General features: G+C 34.8%; 1 protein-coding gene across 1 annotated transcript in view; it reads left to right on the top strand.

Moving 5' to 3' along the window:
• Nucleotides 1-2,743, top strand: part of LOC137652152 (bis(5'-adenosyl)-triphosphatase enpp4-like) — a 50,967-nt gene extending 48,224 nt beyond the window's left edge. The window contains exon 8 of the mRNA XM_068385355.1: nt 100-2,743. Within this exon, the coding sequence (XP_068241456.1) occupies nt 100-193 (94 nt within the window). The 3' untranslated portion in view covers nt 194-2,743. The remainder of the gene's footprint in view (nt 1-99) is intronic.
• Nucleotides 2,744-13,970: the final 11,227 nt, after the last annotated feature.

The raw sequence follows: 13,970 nt of genomic DNA, 5'->3' as shown, positions 1-13,970 counted from the left end.
GATGTTAATTTGATGTTCAATTTTTATGCTGAATGAGGGGGTTGAACACTCATAGATAATAAAATAGTATAATAGCTGATGGATTCTTTTATATTTCAGAAAAACAATGCGAAGTGGATCCTCTATGACTGGAGGAGACATGAGTGAAGAGGAAGGTTTGCTCGAGTCGGAAGTAGTCACAATAGATCTCTGAAAGTACAGTACAGTATTTGGATGAGTCGAGACTGTTCCTTGAAGATTTGATGGGAACTATTTATTTTTTTATTTTTTTTAATCAATTTTAGTAGTGATACTTTAGTTTGCCTATTTTCTACCAAGGCTGAATGATAGTTTGAAGTATATCATTTTACTATCTTTGATACTTTTGTGTGCGTATTGAAGGAAGATAGTTTGGGAAATATAAGTTTTTAAAAGAATATTTGCTGTCAGGTTTAAAGTTTTTGTATTTAATTTTCTTAGTTTTCAAAGAAAATAATTCTCTCCAAAATTAACATACAGCGCAGTATTACCCTTCTCAGGTTTTTTTATATGATTTTCTATTTTATCAATTGGACATGATTTCAGTCTACTCTAGTAGTGATGTTGGAGTAGAGTATTAATTCTATTACTCCTTTCTTCAACTTCCTAAATCTACGGCTTAAAGTAATATACCTGAAAAGAACTAGAATTGACATGGTTTAACTATTCAACTTTTCACTTTTGTTTTTAGTTTTCCTGCGTTTTTGCAGAGGGTTGTAGAAATACTGTATATAATATGTGGTAGTGAACTTTAGGTTCACCTTTGGAAGTTATTATTGTTTTTTTTTTTTTCAGCAGAGAAAGACCATATCCTGTTCCGTTGTTTGTTATTTAATGAATTTGTTTAACTTACATATTTTTTTATGTATGTCTTGTCTGAGTTTTTAGTTTGTTGTAGCCAAAGTTTGAACATTTACTTGAAATCTCCCTCAAAGGAATGAGGCGCCAGAGACGTATGGGGGCACCGTAAGGTGAGAGGATATGTAACGGCTCCTCACTTATCCTTCCCCTTAGTTGATTAGACTGGGTAAAGTCTATTGGGGGTGCAGATACCTATGGTTATCTTAGGATACGTCCCTGATTATACACGATATCTTCGGATAGTTGTTCCGGGGGTTGGAACCCCGTGATACCTGATGGTAATTCTCTTGTAATATCACTCGCAGAAATATTATACAGTAGGAAGCAGCCGAAGGGAACTTCCATCAGGACAACATGGCTCGAGCCCAAAAATAGATTTTTCCTACGTCAAAATTCCTTCTTTAATTATAAAAACAAAAAACTAATATTGTTATATAGTCAAGTTTGAACATTTACTTGAAATCTCCCTTGCATCTGTATTTATTTATTAAAAAAAGAGGAAAACTAATACATGGAATACTTATGCCAGGAATTTGAGGGGTTAAAGAATAATAATATTCACCTTTTTTTATTTGGTTCTGAAATTCATTCACTGGCTAATTAATCTTCCTTTTAATAATAATCTGAAATCCATTACAGCAAGTAATCTTCATGTTATTATATTTTATTTACTTAATTGTAAGTATAGTCATTTTTAATTGCTCTTGGATAAATTCATCATCACCATCATCATTGTCATTATCTCATACACTTATTGACGCAAAGGGCCTCGGTTAGATTTCGCCAGTCGTCTCTTATCTTGAGCTTTTGAATCAATACTTCTCCATTCATCGTCTACACAGATTTTGAATTTTACATTTTTGATTGCGTATGATGATCTGTTAGTAGAAATAATGACAAATTTGGCTGTTTAAACAATGACTTATTTTCTAGTCTATACTGTATACAGTATTTAAGATTTCTGCAATCTCAGAATATATTTAGTTTTATGGCTTATAGCGCTGTATTTTATACCTTTTATGTAACTTGTATTCTTGTACGATATGTGTTCAATACTTAAAGTGGATAGTGTTGTAATAAATGTACGGAGCTTATTACAGCTTAGCAGACAAAAAGAGTACTGTACTGCACACAATGCAGTTCAAATTAACAAGTTAAAAACAAATTATATTAATGAGGAACAAAACTTATTAATTAAAAAAACATAACCTATGAACCACAGTACAGTACAGTTTTTTCAAATTACATGTACAATAATGTTGCTTACAAAATAAAAATAAAACTGACAAGGAGATCTCCACCAAAGACTAAAGAATGGCTGCTTTTGCAAGTACTGTACCGTATATAAAACCAACACTTATAATTTCTGGTTTTAGATGACCTAGGCTTTAACTAAAGTTATCATGATGATAATAGATTGACTACAGTATTGTAATTTGTGACAGTCTATATGGACACATTGAATAGAACATGCCTTTTGCAAAACAGTCTTAATTTAGCTTTTTTCCTTTGTAGCGTTTTTAGTGTGAGGGACTGATATTTTGCTGAGTGTAGGTATTCTTTCTTGCTTGTCTGTGTTAACCTTTTGCCACTAGTCATTCAACCAATTGGCAAAAGTTCGAGTATACTTAGATATGTAGTGTTCTTATGTGTTCATTTCAATTAAAGTACGTATCTTGATCGCACATTTTAAAAGATTGGAAGGTACGATAAATCTGTTGTGATTAAAAGATGAATTAGCTAATGTCATTAGTTTATGTGCATTCTTTCAAAAAAATAATCCAGATATAGTAAATAGTAAATCGGCTGTGATTAAAAGATGAGTTAGCTAATGTTATAAGTTCATGTACATTCTTTGAAAAAAGAATAATCCAGATATATTAAATCTGCTGTGATTAAAAGATGAGTTAGCTAATGTCATAAGTTCATGTACATTCTTGAAAAAAAAATAATCCATATATATTAAATCTGCTGTGATTAAAAGATGAGTTAGTTGATGTCATAAGTTTATGTGCACGCTTTAAAAAGAAACAATCCAGATATATTAAATCTGCTGTGATTAAAAGATGAGTTAGCTAATGTCATAAGTTTATGTGCACACTTTAAAAAAATAATCGAGATATATTAAATCTGTTGTGATTAAAAGATGAGTTAGTTGATGTCATAAGTTTATGTGCATGCTTTCAAAAAATAATCCAGATATGTCTAGCTGATGTGGTAATTCTTAATTGTGTGGAAGCTTTAGTTTGTTTAATTTGTTCAAATAAGATAACCATATTCTTTTTTATTCATATATATAAACTCATGCACCATATGCTTTATATGATTGCATTATTTTACCTCCTTTTTTTCCATTTCAATAAAGTATGATAGATACAGTTCTAACCGTATGCTACTTTGATACAGAAATTACCAAAGCTTATTTTGAATTGTAAAATAAAAAAAAAAAAAATTGGGCCACGCATACAATGGTCTTGAGTTATTTTGAAATACAGTACTGTACTATACTGTAGCTTAAAGAAATAAATGTTCTTAGTCAAAATGTAAATTGTTGAAATAATTCTATAATCTTTTTATTTCAGTATTGTTCTCATGTTTTGGACATGAATTAAGTTTATGGTTTTCTTTTGTTTAGTAAATGCTGATAAGTCAAAATGCAACTTGTTGAAATGATTATATAATCTTTTTATTTCAGTATTGTTCTCATGTTTTGGACATGAATTAAGTTTATGATTTTCTTATGTTTGGTTTATTGTAGATTTTGTGTCAACTGTTAGCTTTGATGTCATTTTCAAAGGAGGCTGTTATATTATAAGGACTTAATTTAAGGACAAGCTCAGAAATTTAAAGTAAAAATTTACTTTTAGAATAACATATTAAATTATTAGTTCTATCCGCTAAATCTGATGGAGGGCAATACTTATGGAAGAAATTAAGTTTCAGGTTGTGAGAATCATATGCTTAGAATATATAATGTTAGATCTGCAATTAAAAAGCCTTAACCTGTTTTGTCGAGTGTATTTTGTATCATTGCTTAAGTAAATGTACCTGTGATTTACTTATTATAAAGGTTGTGTGAGGACCAACATCAGTTATGTTAATACAAAATTTTATATAAGTTGTAATGTAAATGTATATTGCAATTAAAAAAATTGAAAGAGAGAGACTGTACTTTCTGGGTGCTTTCAGTATAATCGTTATTGATGCCAGAAAACCTCAAATCAATCTGCAATCGTAGCAATTTTATGATATGTAGAGTACCATTGCATTGCAGTTACACTTGTGATTATGATAATCTGAGTAAATATGAAAATAATCAAATGAAGTACCTGTACTGTACCACAGTAATTATAACCAAAAGGTAATGTACAGTATTTCATGTTTGTTAGTGACATTCCTTTATCAATATTCATTAATTTCAAAGTATTTGTATATATCATTGTTTGATATGAGATGTTTAATTTCTTAATTCTTCTCAATGCCTTCATTTTCTAACTAGTAGTCTAGAGATATACTGAAGACTTTCATCTTTGGTTGTTCTATAAGTTTGCTGTGTTTTCTAATTACAACATAGTTAACGCATTTATACTGTAGGTATGCAATGGCCCCGTGGTGTTTTCTTACTGATAACGTAGTATCCTGATTTGAAAACAGCATGCTTCTGGTTGTTATTATTCAGCATATTAAATTTTAGGAGAGCATGGTTTAAAGCGGGGTTTACATGGTCAAATCCAGTTGTCGAACCTGCTTGTTAAACGGTTCGAAGAGGTGGAATCAGCCACAAATGCATAAGGGTTGTGAACAATGAAGCCCAGTCTACAAAAGTCAGGCGAGAACAGACTTTCTTCGAACCGTTTGACAACCAAATACCCCTTTCAAATGTTCGAACATTACTTCAAACACTTGTCTATCGAACCGCGTTTGACGAACTGTTCGATCGTGTAAACCCGCCTTAACATAGGTAACTTTGTAGTACAGTATTTGGATATGTCATATATACTACTTGTATATTGTACATGTTTAGAAAGATAGGCATCTTATTATCTGAAGGCCTTCATCAAAATAATTGTTGTAACGCATATTTATTTGTCTTCATCAATTACTGTACGTGCGATTATCTTTTTTTATAAATCTAGTTCAGTTGTACATGTGCCTTGCCACAATTTTATCCAAACCTGCACAATTTACGAACTTGGCTTAGTTTTCAATGTGCCATGACATATTTTTATACGTAAGTGATACTTTGTATTACAGAAGGTTCCTAACTTACAAACATTCGAAGATACAAAAAAATTCAAGTGAAAATAATAAAGATAAGTTAAAGATATATTGTAATAAAACTATATCATTTAACCCTTTTACCCCCAGGCTATTTGGAACTTTTCAACCCTTAAGCCCCAGGCGTTTTTTTTTTTTTTCAAGCACGTTTTGCAATATATATTTTTTAAATTGCTCTAACATCCTTAATTTTCGTCATAGAGAGGTCAGGTTGGTCTCATTCTTTAGGAAAATGCCTGAAGTTTCTCATAAAGTTATCAAAAATACGCAAAAAAAATTTAAATAGCAATTTTTTGCAAGGACGTACCAGTACGTCCATGAGGGTAAAGGGATGAGTTTTGTGAAACATACCAGTACGTCCATTGGGGGTAAAAGGGTTAATACAGTAAGCAAAATGACATTTGTAATAACCTGAAATCTATTTCATATGAAATCTGACTATTTTTTGACTTGTGTAGCTGGAAATCATAGGCATTGGATTCAAGTTAGGTCTACCCTAGGACAAAATTTAACAAAAACAAACAGCTTCTTGCAACCAATTAAGTTTGTAAGTTGTAAGACCTTCTGTAATTTTGTAAGATTTGCATTGCTTATACAATACAGTGAAATTGGGTGCTATGAATTGGTAATTCTGGTGTAATTTATTTTAAGATGTTAATAGTGGTTGGTAGTTTTTGTATTTTGAGAACTGATTAAATTTTGAGAAAAAAATATTTTAGTGTAATTATCCTTTCGGTTTTGTACTTGAATCATTGGATGCAAAGGTCTTTAGTTTCTTATAGGTCTTTTAAAGTGATATTTCTGTATCAAATGTGAAACCAAAATGTGAATGAAAACTAAAACTGTACAGTATTTTGAATGTTTCAAACTCCTCATAACTAAATAGCAAATTTTTAAAATAACTTGTATTTTTCCTAGCTATGCAATGCTGAGTCTTTTATGTAGATAATTCAGGATGCATTTGAAACTTAATAAGGTAGTTTGTGAATGACAAGTGATTTAACTTTCATTTTTTTTTGGTGGGAAGCTTCCTTGGTGGTGATAAGAAGTCCCATAAGGATCATGGAAAGAGGACTCCTGCAACCTCTTGATCAGGATCATATGTTGAAGCTGTAGGAGCTTGAGCAGGTACAAGTTTCATGTGAAACTTTTAATACAACTGAGAAAAGCCTCATCTTCCTTAAGGAAACAAATAGGGTGTTGTAGGGTTTCTATTTCACAAAGCCAAAAATGAGAAATGGTTTGGGTGGTTAGACTTTATCGTCCATCCTCTAACATTGCTAAAAAGAGGAAGAGGAGTTGCTTACTATCATACTCAAGTTTGTAAGAAGAGTACTCATTTACTTAGCTTACCTTTATACTTGTCCGAGGCAGCTTACTCTCAGTCTGGATGCAGACCAGACCCCCAGGAAAAGGATGGAGAAAGAGGTTATGAATTTAACTTTTGTCTTTAAGCTTATACCAACTTCATACCTTAAACAAGATGCTTCAAAGTTCCAAGAGAATTAGAAAGCTGTACTTGTTGAAAAGACACTTACAATACTCAAGGAGAAAGTACATTCTGTAGATAAGTAAATGTGGTCTTAATACTTGTAAATCACTGCCCAAATTACCCATGAGACTAATAGGATCTTCTTGTCTACAAGACTTAACGATGACCGATGACATGAATTCTCTCTCAAACTGTACACTCATCCCCATACTAAGCAAGTCACACTTTTGGTTGATCGTACCAGAAAGCAACTGTTATTGGATACCTCCCCCATTGTTCTTGCTAGTACAAACAAAGTTGTCGACACAAATTTGAGATGCATAGTTCTCTTTAGATAGTACAGTAGAGCTTTCACAAACTGAAAAGCATCTCATCCTGGTTTGTGTCAACAAAGTCTCGAACCTGACGTCTGAAACAGAGGGAGTGTGTCTTTGCTATAAATACTTGAACGAAGGAAGATGTATCTGTGATCTCTTGGACCAAAACCAGAAAACTAAAATTTGGATGACTTATCCTACACTTCCTTGATCATGAGCTCCACAATCATCCCCATCTTGTTATCTAAGATCTTGAACCAATCCCTCCTGTCACCATACATAACATAATCTATAGGGTGCGTTGTGAGAGGCAACTTATTTCCCAAAAAGGGTGGTAGTGACCTACTATTTGACATTTATTGTAGCTGCTCTACCCTTTTCTTCTGCCATGACATCCAAATTTCCGGAAAAGTGCACTCGGTGCTTCTTTGATAGGTGTTGAAGTGTTCTGAAATCTTTTGATGCCTGGGATCTTTGAGAACATTTATTAGGGCCATCCTAGTCACTAGCTTATGAGTCCGACTTGTAATTTCAAGAAACACGAATATGTTGAGCTGGTCTCCAATTTTCAATGATGAAGAAAGGGCTTTGATGGTTACATCAACTTTATGTGTGGCAAAAGCATCATCCTCCAGTCCTTCAGGTCACTGCTGATGGTTTGACCTCCTCTACCAGAAGAGAGCTGAAGGCAATGATGACCCACTCAAGCTAGTGAGGAACCTGTCCATCATGTCAGTCTCACAGCAGTAGTCACATTTACTGCAGGAATTAATTTGGCATTGCCTTTTGTGGATAAGGAAAAGTGGTACACCTGCACAGAGCAACCTTAAAAACAAATAATAGAACCATCTTGACATGCAGTTAGATATGGTGAAGACCCTAAAGGTCCCTCCACCTTCCATACAGAGCTTAACATCTGCCTAAAAGCTCTTGGTTCCACTGATAATATCAACTTCCCACCTAAGGTCTTGCAAGTTGGAGAGCTCTCAGATCAAGTCAAATGACATCAAAGATAGAGGTTTCTTTTTATACAGCTAGAGCCCACTTTTCTTCATCAGGATACTCGACTAATTGGAAAATATCAAAGGATGGGTCAAAGATAGTCCTTATAGGGAATGAGAAGAAACCAGAGTAGAAATGGACCTGGAGGTTAGGACTCTTAGGAGAGTCCTAGAAACCTAAGACATCCTTTGCTTAGCCAGCCAGAAGCTGGTTGACCTACTGTCTGACGTGGCAAGGGCCAAAGAGATCATTATCGGTGGAAAACATTCTCTCTCTTGGTGGCAAGGTATAGCTGCCTGCTTAGACGTTGATACAACATTAGTAAAGAAAGTAAGAGCAAGAATGGGGAGTTGATGCCTTTGTAAGGTGGTATGAATTTAAGAGGCCATTAAGGCATTCAATCTGCTGGAACAGTGGCTGTGATAGCAAACAGAACAAACATATCTACTGCTGTCACAATCTCTGGAAGATCTCGTATCAAAATATTCAGATAGACAAGAATGAACCCCTGACCAGACTACTTTACTACCAAAGTAGAACCTATGGTAAAACCTTTGGCAAATTGAGATACAAAACTTCAAAATATTTTCCAATTTATGTGGCTGCAAGAGTGTTTGTGGAAACACCCACTGGATGTAGCAACAATGGCATATCAGCTCAGCAAAGGCAGTGGCAACGGTGAAGTAGGCAGAAGCAGGAGGCAAAGCCTGCAAAACCATAGATATGCCATTGTAGTGGTGCAGCAAAAGATTAGTCAACAGGAAAGCCAGGCAAAGGAGGAATAGAAGAAACAGCAGAGACATTGAGTGTGGCAGATGCTTCTGGCACAAATGTATACAATGCCTGTATAGTACTGCATTCATGGGGAGAACAAGAATATCAAGCACACTAGACAGCAGGCAAAGTCTTTCCAAATCCTGCTTCTCACGTTACGGCACTGAAGGGTGTGATACCTGCTTGTATTGTTGCTACTGTTTTTTAAAGTTCCTTCATGGGATGATCATCATTGATTACCAAGATCTCAACTCCAAATACTGCTGGCGGGAAGTGTACACTCATCCTTCTCTTCTAGTTCTTCCTCTTCCTTTGCCTACTCTTTGTTAGATTCTTCAAACGTAGCTACTTCTAACAAGAAGATATAATCGAAGTCAAGAAAGATTGATTGACAGGAGTTGCATAAGACGGATCAATCTCTCTATGCTTATGCATGAAAGAGATGGAGAGGTACCGAGAACCAACCCAAACTGGGAAGGCATCTCGTTACGCGATACAGGCTTCCTCTCCTGTTATTGGTGCTCGGTCTTGTACCAAACCAAGAATATGCACTATTGGTTAGGGTGACAGGCACAGCCCTTCTTTTCCCCCTTCTCCTGGAAGCCCGACTGATCACTTTTCTCTTACGAGAAAAAGAAAGCGAGAGAAGCGCTTCAGTATTTAGAACCAACCAAGACTGGGAAAGTGTCTCGGTACACGATATGTGGATTACACTCCCACTTTTGGTGTTAATTCCAAACTGAACATGCACACTGTTGATACCTTTCATCCCTCCCTTCTGATAGATGATCAATGTAAACTTCTGTCTCTCTCCACATGGATACTCCAACTCAGAAGGGAAAGAATTTGGCTCATGGTGGGGTGAGAGGAACCAGTGACTAGTCGAGCAAAGAAGCACTCCCTTACATGAGCATGATCAGGAATACGATCCACAGTCTCTTCACGACCGGCCACCAATAGATCACTCACTTGGTCGATGCTTGTTCATTCTCCTTGCGACTTCCAAGCCAAAGGTAATACTCCCAAGCACTCGCTCAAGGGTGAACAAGGTCACCTTTTCCTTCCCCACATAGCCAGTTCATGCACCTGGAAGTTAAGACACGCTCGTTCGACTCAGAATAGGAACAAGTGACCACCCAAGACCGCTCTCAGTGCTCTTATGAGCACAGAAATGCCTTGTGTGCGAGCGATCAGCAGCAGGGTTCTTTACCACAAACTGAGCAGCATGCCACCAAATACTTTGCTCACTTTACGCTTCTCAGAGGATCAGGTATACTGTAGTGTACTTTGTTATTATCCACGGGTGTGATGGTCACTAACAGTCCTGTTCTTGCTCCAGATCAATCATACTCTGAATACTCCAAATTGAGCATACTGTACTTCAGACGCTTACTGAGACCTATTTTCAACGGCCCAACTTTACCTAACTTCGGTCCAGTGGAAATAAACAATCCCAGGACATAGTGGGGCTTGTGTATACTCTTGCACTTAAATAAGAGAATAAATGGACCTTGTATGTACCAACTGTACTTAACTTAAAAGTGGACTGTACTTGAAGGTTAAGGAGGATGAATGACCACCTGGTACGGGAAACTTGTCTATTGGAAACGGGACGTTCTGCTGGATGGGAGATATTCCACTTAAACTGTATAGTGTTTTGTAGTGTCTGCAACCTCCCCATCCATGTAAGCTAAGTATGGGAGGTTTGGGGGAGCTTATAGGTCTACCTGCTAAGCCATCAGCAGCCATTACTTGGCCCTCCCTGGTCCTAGCTTGGGTGAAGGGGGAAGCCTTGGGTGTTGATCATATAGATATATGGTTAGTCTCTAGATCATTGTCACTGTCCCTTGTCTCTTCTATTCATGAGTGGCCTTGAAACCTCATGCATTCCTTGGTGAATTCAAAAGATGGTAGTCGAGCGCACACTAATACTCTGGTAATGTACCAGTGTTTGTTTTCAGCAAAGTGTCAGATATATTTTGGCACAAGAATTGCGGTAACAAATTCGATAGAGCCTGAATCCATATGTCTTCCTTATACTTACTAAGTTTGCATAATACACATTGCTAAACTAGCCCTAAAGCAGGGAGGACAATAATTCTTTGGTATTTTCTCATCATATTGGATTTTCTTTTCTAGCATTTCACAAGAAAGTTCTTGGAGACCACACAGCACCTCTCCAAATATATGTTATTCCTATGTCAAGACCTGTTTTGCTACAAAATAAAATATTTTCAAAATACAGTAGGCCATTCATTTCTACTGTTTTGCACCTATTAAATAAATATTTATTGCAAACACTTTTCTTAAAGTCTGTGAAAGGCACTTCCAGTATAAGGTTCCTGGCAAATTCTAAAAACAATTTCACTGCCTGTATCTTTGGATTAGGAAGCATTACAGGCAAAAATCCTCCAAGGACATCAATCTCTCTGGTATTATAATTTATTTGTTCAAAGACTTACAAATACATAGCTACCAAATAAATTAAAAGCAAGGAGAAATATGATTGTAATCACATTGATAACTTTACACAATTGTTAAATTTGTTTGGATATATTAAAACAACATATCAGCATAATGTGAACTACAATATATGCATACTATTAATATGTTGTGATAATATTACTTTAGAATTCTGAAAGCAAATTAACAAACAATTTGTTTGCTTACCTTATCCAGCTTTTCCGTCAGTTCATCCTAATGATTTTCAGTTGATGAAAACAAACACTAAATGAACTCTGCAGTTTAGGTCTTGTCCCTATTGTTTGGCCCCTTGAGAAACCCTCCATCGGAGCATTCAAGAAGGGAGATCAAAACAGGTTAATCCCAGTTTTCTACTTCCGGTGCAATGTCAACATCAGTCAAATCATCTTGCAACTTCGACATTTCTGAAGGTGGAGTAGACAACTGTTGAGAACTTCCTTTATTGCCATCCAGGAGCTTATTGGATGTCACAATGGTGGAAAGAGATGTTGGCGATATATCTTGTCTGTTCGATCAATTTGTAGGCTACTCCTTTTTATTTAGTTAGACTTTCCAAAATGTATCCGTCTTCAACTATTCCAATTGTTCTGCATCCATGCAAGTTGGTCTCTGAGAAAAAAAAAATAGAGGATTAACAAAGAAATTTGTTGACACAAAATATTTCATAGTTATTAAACAAATTAAGAAATTGCCTTTCAAAGAATGATAACAAATTATAGCAATTAAAATGTCCAAAATAACCCAGATTATTATTATTATTATTACTAGCCAAGCTACAACCCTAGTTGGAAAAGCAAGATGCTATAAGCCCAAGGGAAAAATAGCCCCGTTAGGAAAGGAAATAAATAAATGATGAGAACAAATTAACAATAAATCATTCTAAAAACAGTAAGAACGTCAAAATAGATATGTCATATATAAACTATTAACAACGTCAAAAACAGATATGTCATATATAAACTATAAAAAGACTCATGTCAGCCTGGTCAACATAAAAACATTTGTTCCGACTTTGAACTTTTTAAAGTTCTACTGATTCAACTACCCGATTAGGAAGATCATTCCGCAACTTGGTAACAGCTGGAATAAAACTTCTAGAATACTGTGTAGTATTGAGCCTCATGATGGAGAAGGCCTGGCTATTAGAATTAACTGCCTGCCTAGTATTACGAACAGGGTAGAATTGTCCAGGGAGATCTGAATGTAAAGGATGGTCAGCATTATGAAAAATCTTATGCAACATGCGTAATGAACTAATTGAATGACGGTGCCAAAGATTAATGCCTTTAAAACAAATTTAAACAGCTGTCGCAGTATCCCACACGGCTCGTTTGCTTGGCTGGTAATGACAAAAATTCTATCATTGTGTTCGTCTGGTACCCTTTCCCTCCGACTGAAGCAGAATTGATTACACACCTATTTATTGTCATTGGCTACTTACACAATCATTATTTCAAGAATAAATAAATTAATAAACATTACTTTCACATAATAGGACATCTAATGTAGAAGTACTAATTTACACGACCCATCAAAAATAACGGCTAAATATTTAGATTTGCACACACACATGCTCCCCACTCTCACAAAGGTATGAATACTCCTTCTCCTCCTACCTGAGCGATGGAGAGATGAATGACCAGAAAAATATATCTATACATTATATATATATATATATATATATATATATATATATATATATATATGTATGTATACTGTATATATATATATATATATATATATATATATATATATATATATGTGTGTGTGTGTGTGTGTGTGTATATATATATATATATATATATATATATATATATATATATATATATAGAGAGAGAGAGAGAGAGAGAGAGAGAGAGAGAGAGAGAGAGACTTGATCTCATTATACAGGGGAGATGAGCAAGTCAAAAATGAGATTCTGAAAATCAGTCTAATATGGCCTTTCCTAACCTCATAGGTAACCTTAACAATATCCTCTCCTCCATAAATATCATATAAAATCTTCAAAGCCTAAATTAATGCCAAATTAACTCTCATTAATGCAAATTGATTAAAAGAGCAATTATTACAACCCAAACACGGTCATTTACCTCAGACGTCCATCAGTCATATTAGGGGAATTTCCTCCTCCAAGGGCTCCACAACCTTTAATCAGGTGCTCCATAGCCTTGCGGTGTAATATAATATCCGTACTCCAAAACATAAGCGATTGACACTTCCTAGATTAATTACTTTAATAAATTGACTGAACCGAATAGTATCAGTTAGCATCAACTTTCCAGTTTTCAAACTCAACCTGCCATTGGAGAAGAAGAAGAAGAAGAAGAAGAGTAATAACAATAACAATTATTCTGCAATTTCAAAAGTTTTACAGATGGTTTTGACAGATATGAATTTTTAATTGTTACAAGGATATTTGTGATTATAAATTTTAACTATTCTAATTATTTTGTTTTTCAATTTAGAATATAACATTCTTTAATTTCTTAGGCACCGATGGCCAGGAATAGCAACTTCTTCTTAGAGAATCTTTCAATAAATTTGCAAAGCAATATCTTTATGAAATGTGGCTCTTATTAATACATTTTGTATAATCATTTGCATTTTATTTCCATTTTCTTTAAAAACAGTACTCTTCAAACTACCGTATTTATTAGAAATCAGTGTAAAAATAATTTACTCAATGAAGAATATCGCCAATTCTATAAAAAGTACAAAAAGAACCCCTTTTTAGGAGCTGAAAA

The sequence above is a fragment of the Palaemon carinicauda genome, chromosome 13 (genome assembly GCF_036898095.1).
Source record: "Palaemon carinicauda isolate YSFRI2023 chromosome 13, ASM3689809v2, whole genome shotgun sequence".
Taxonomy (NCBI): domain Eukaryota; kingdom Metazoa; phylum Arthropoda; class Malacostraca; order Decapoda; family Palaemonidae; genus Palaemon; species Palaemon carinicauda.
Note: the sequence above shows the minus strand (reverse complement) of the source record. Positions and strands in the feature narration are given on the sequence as shown.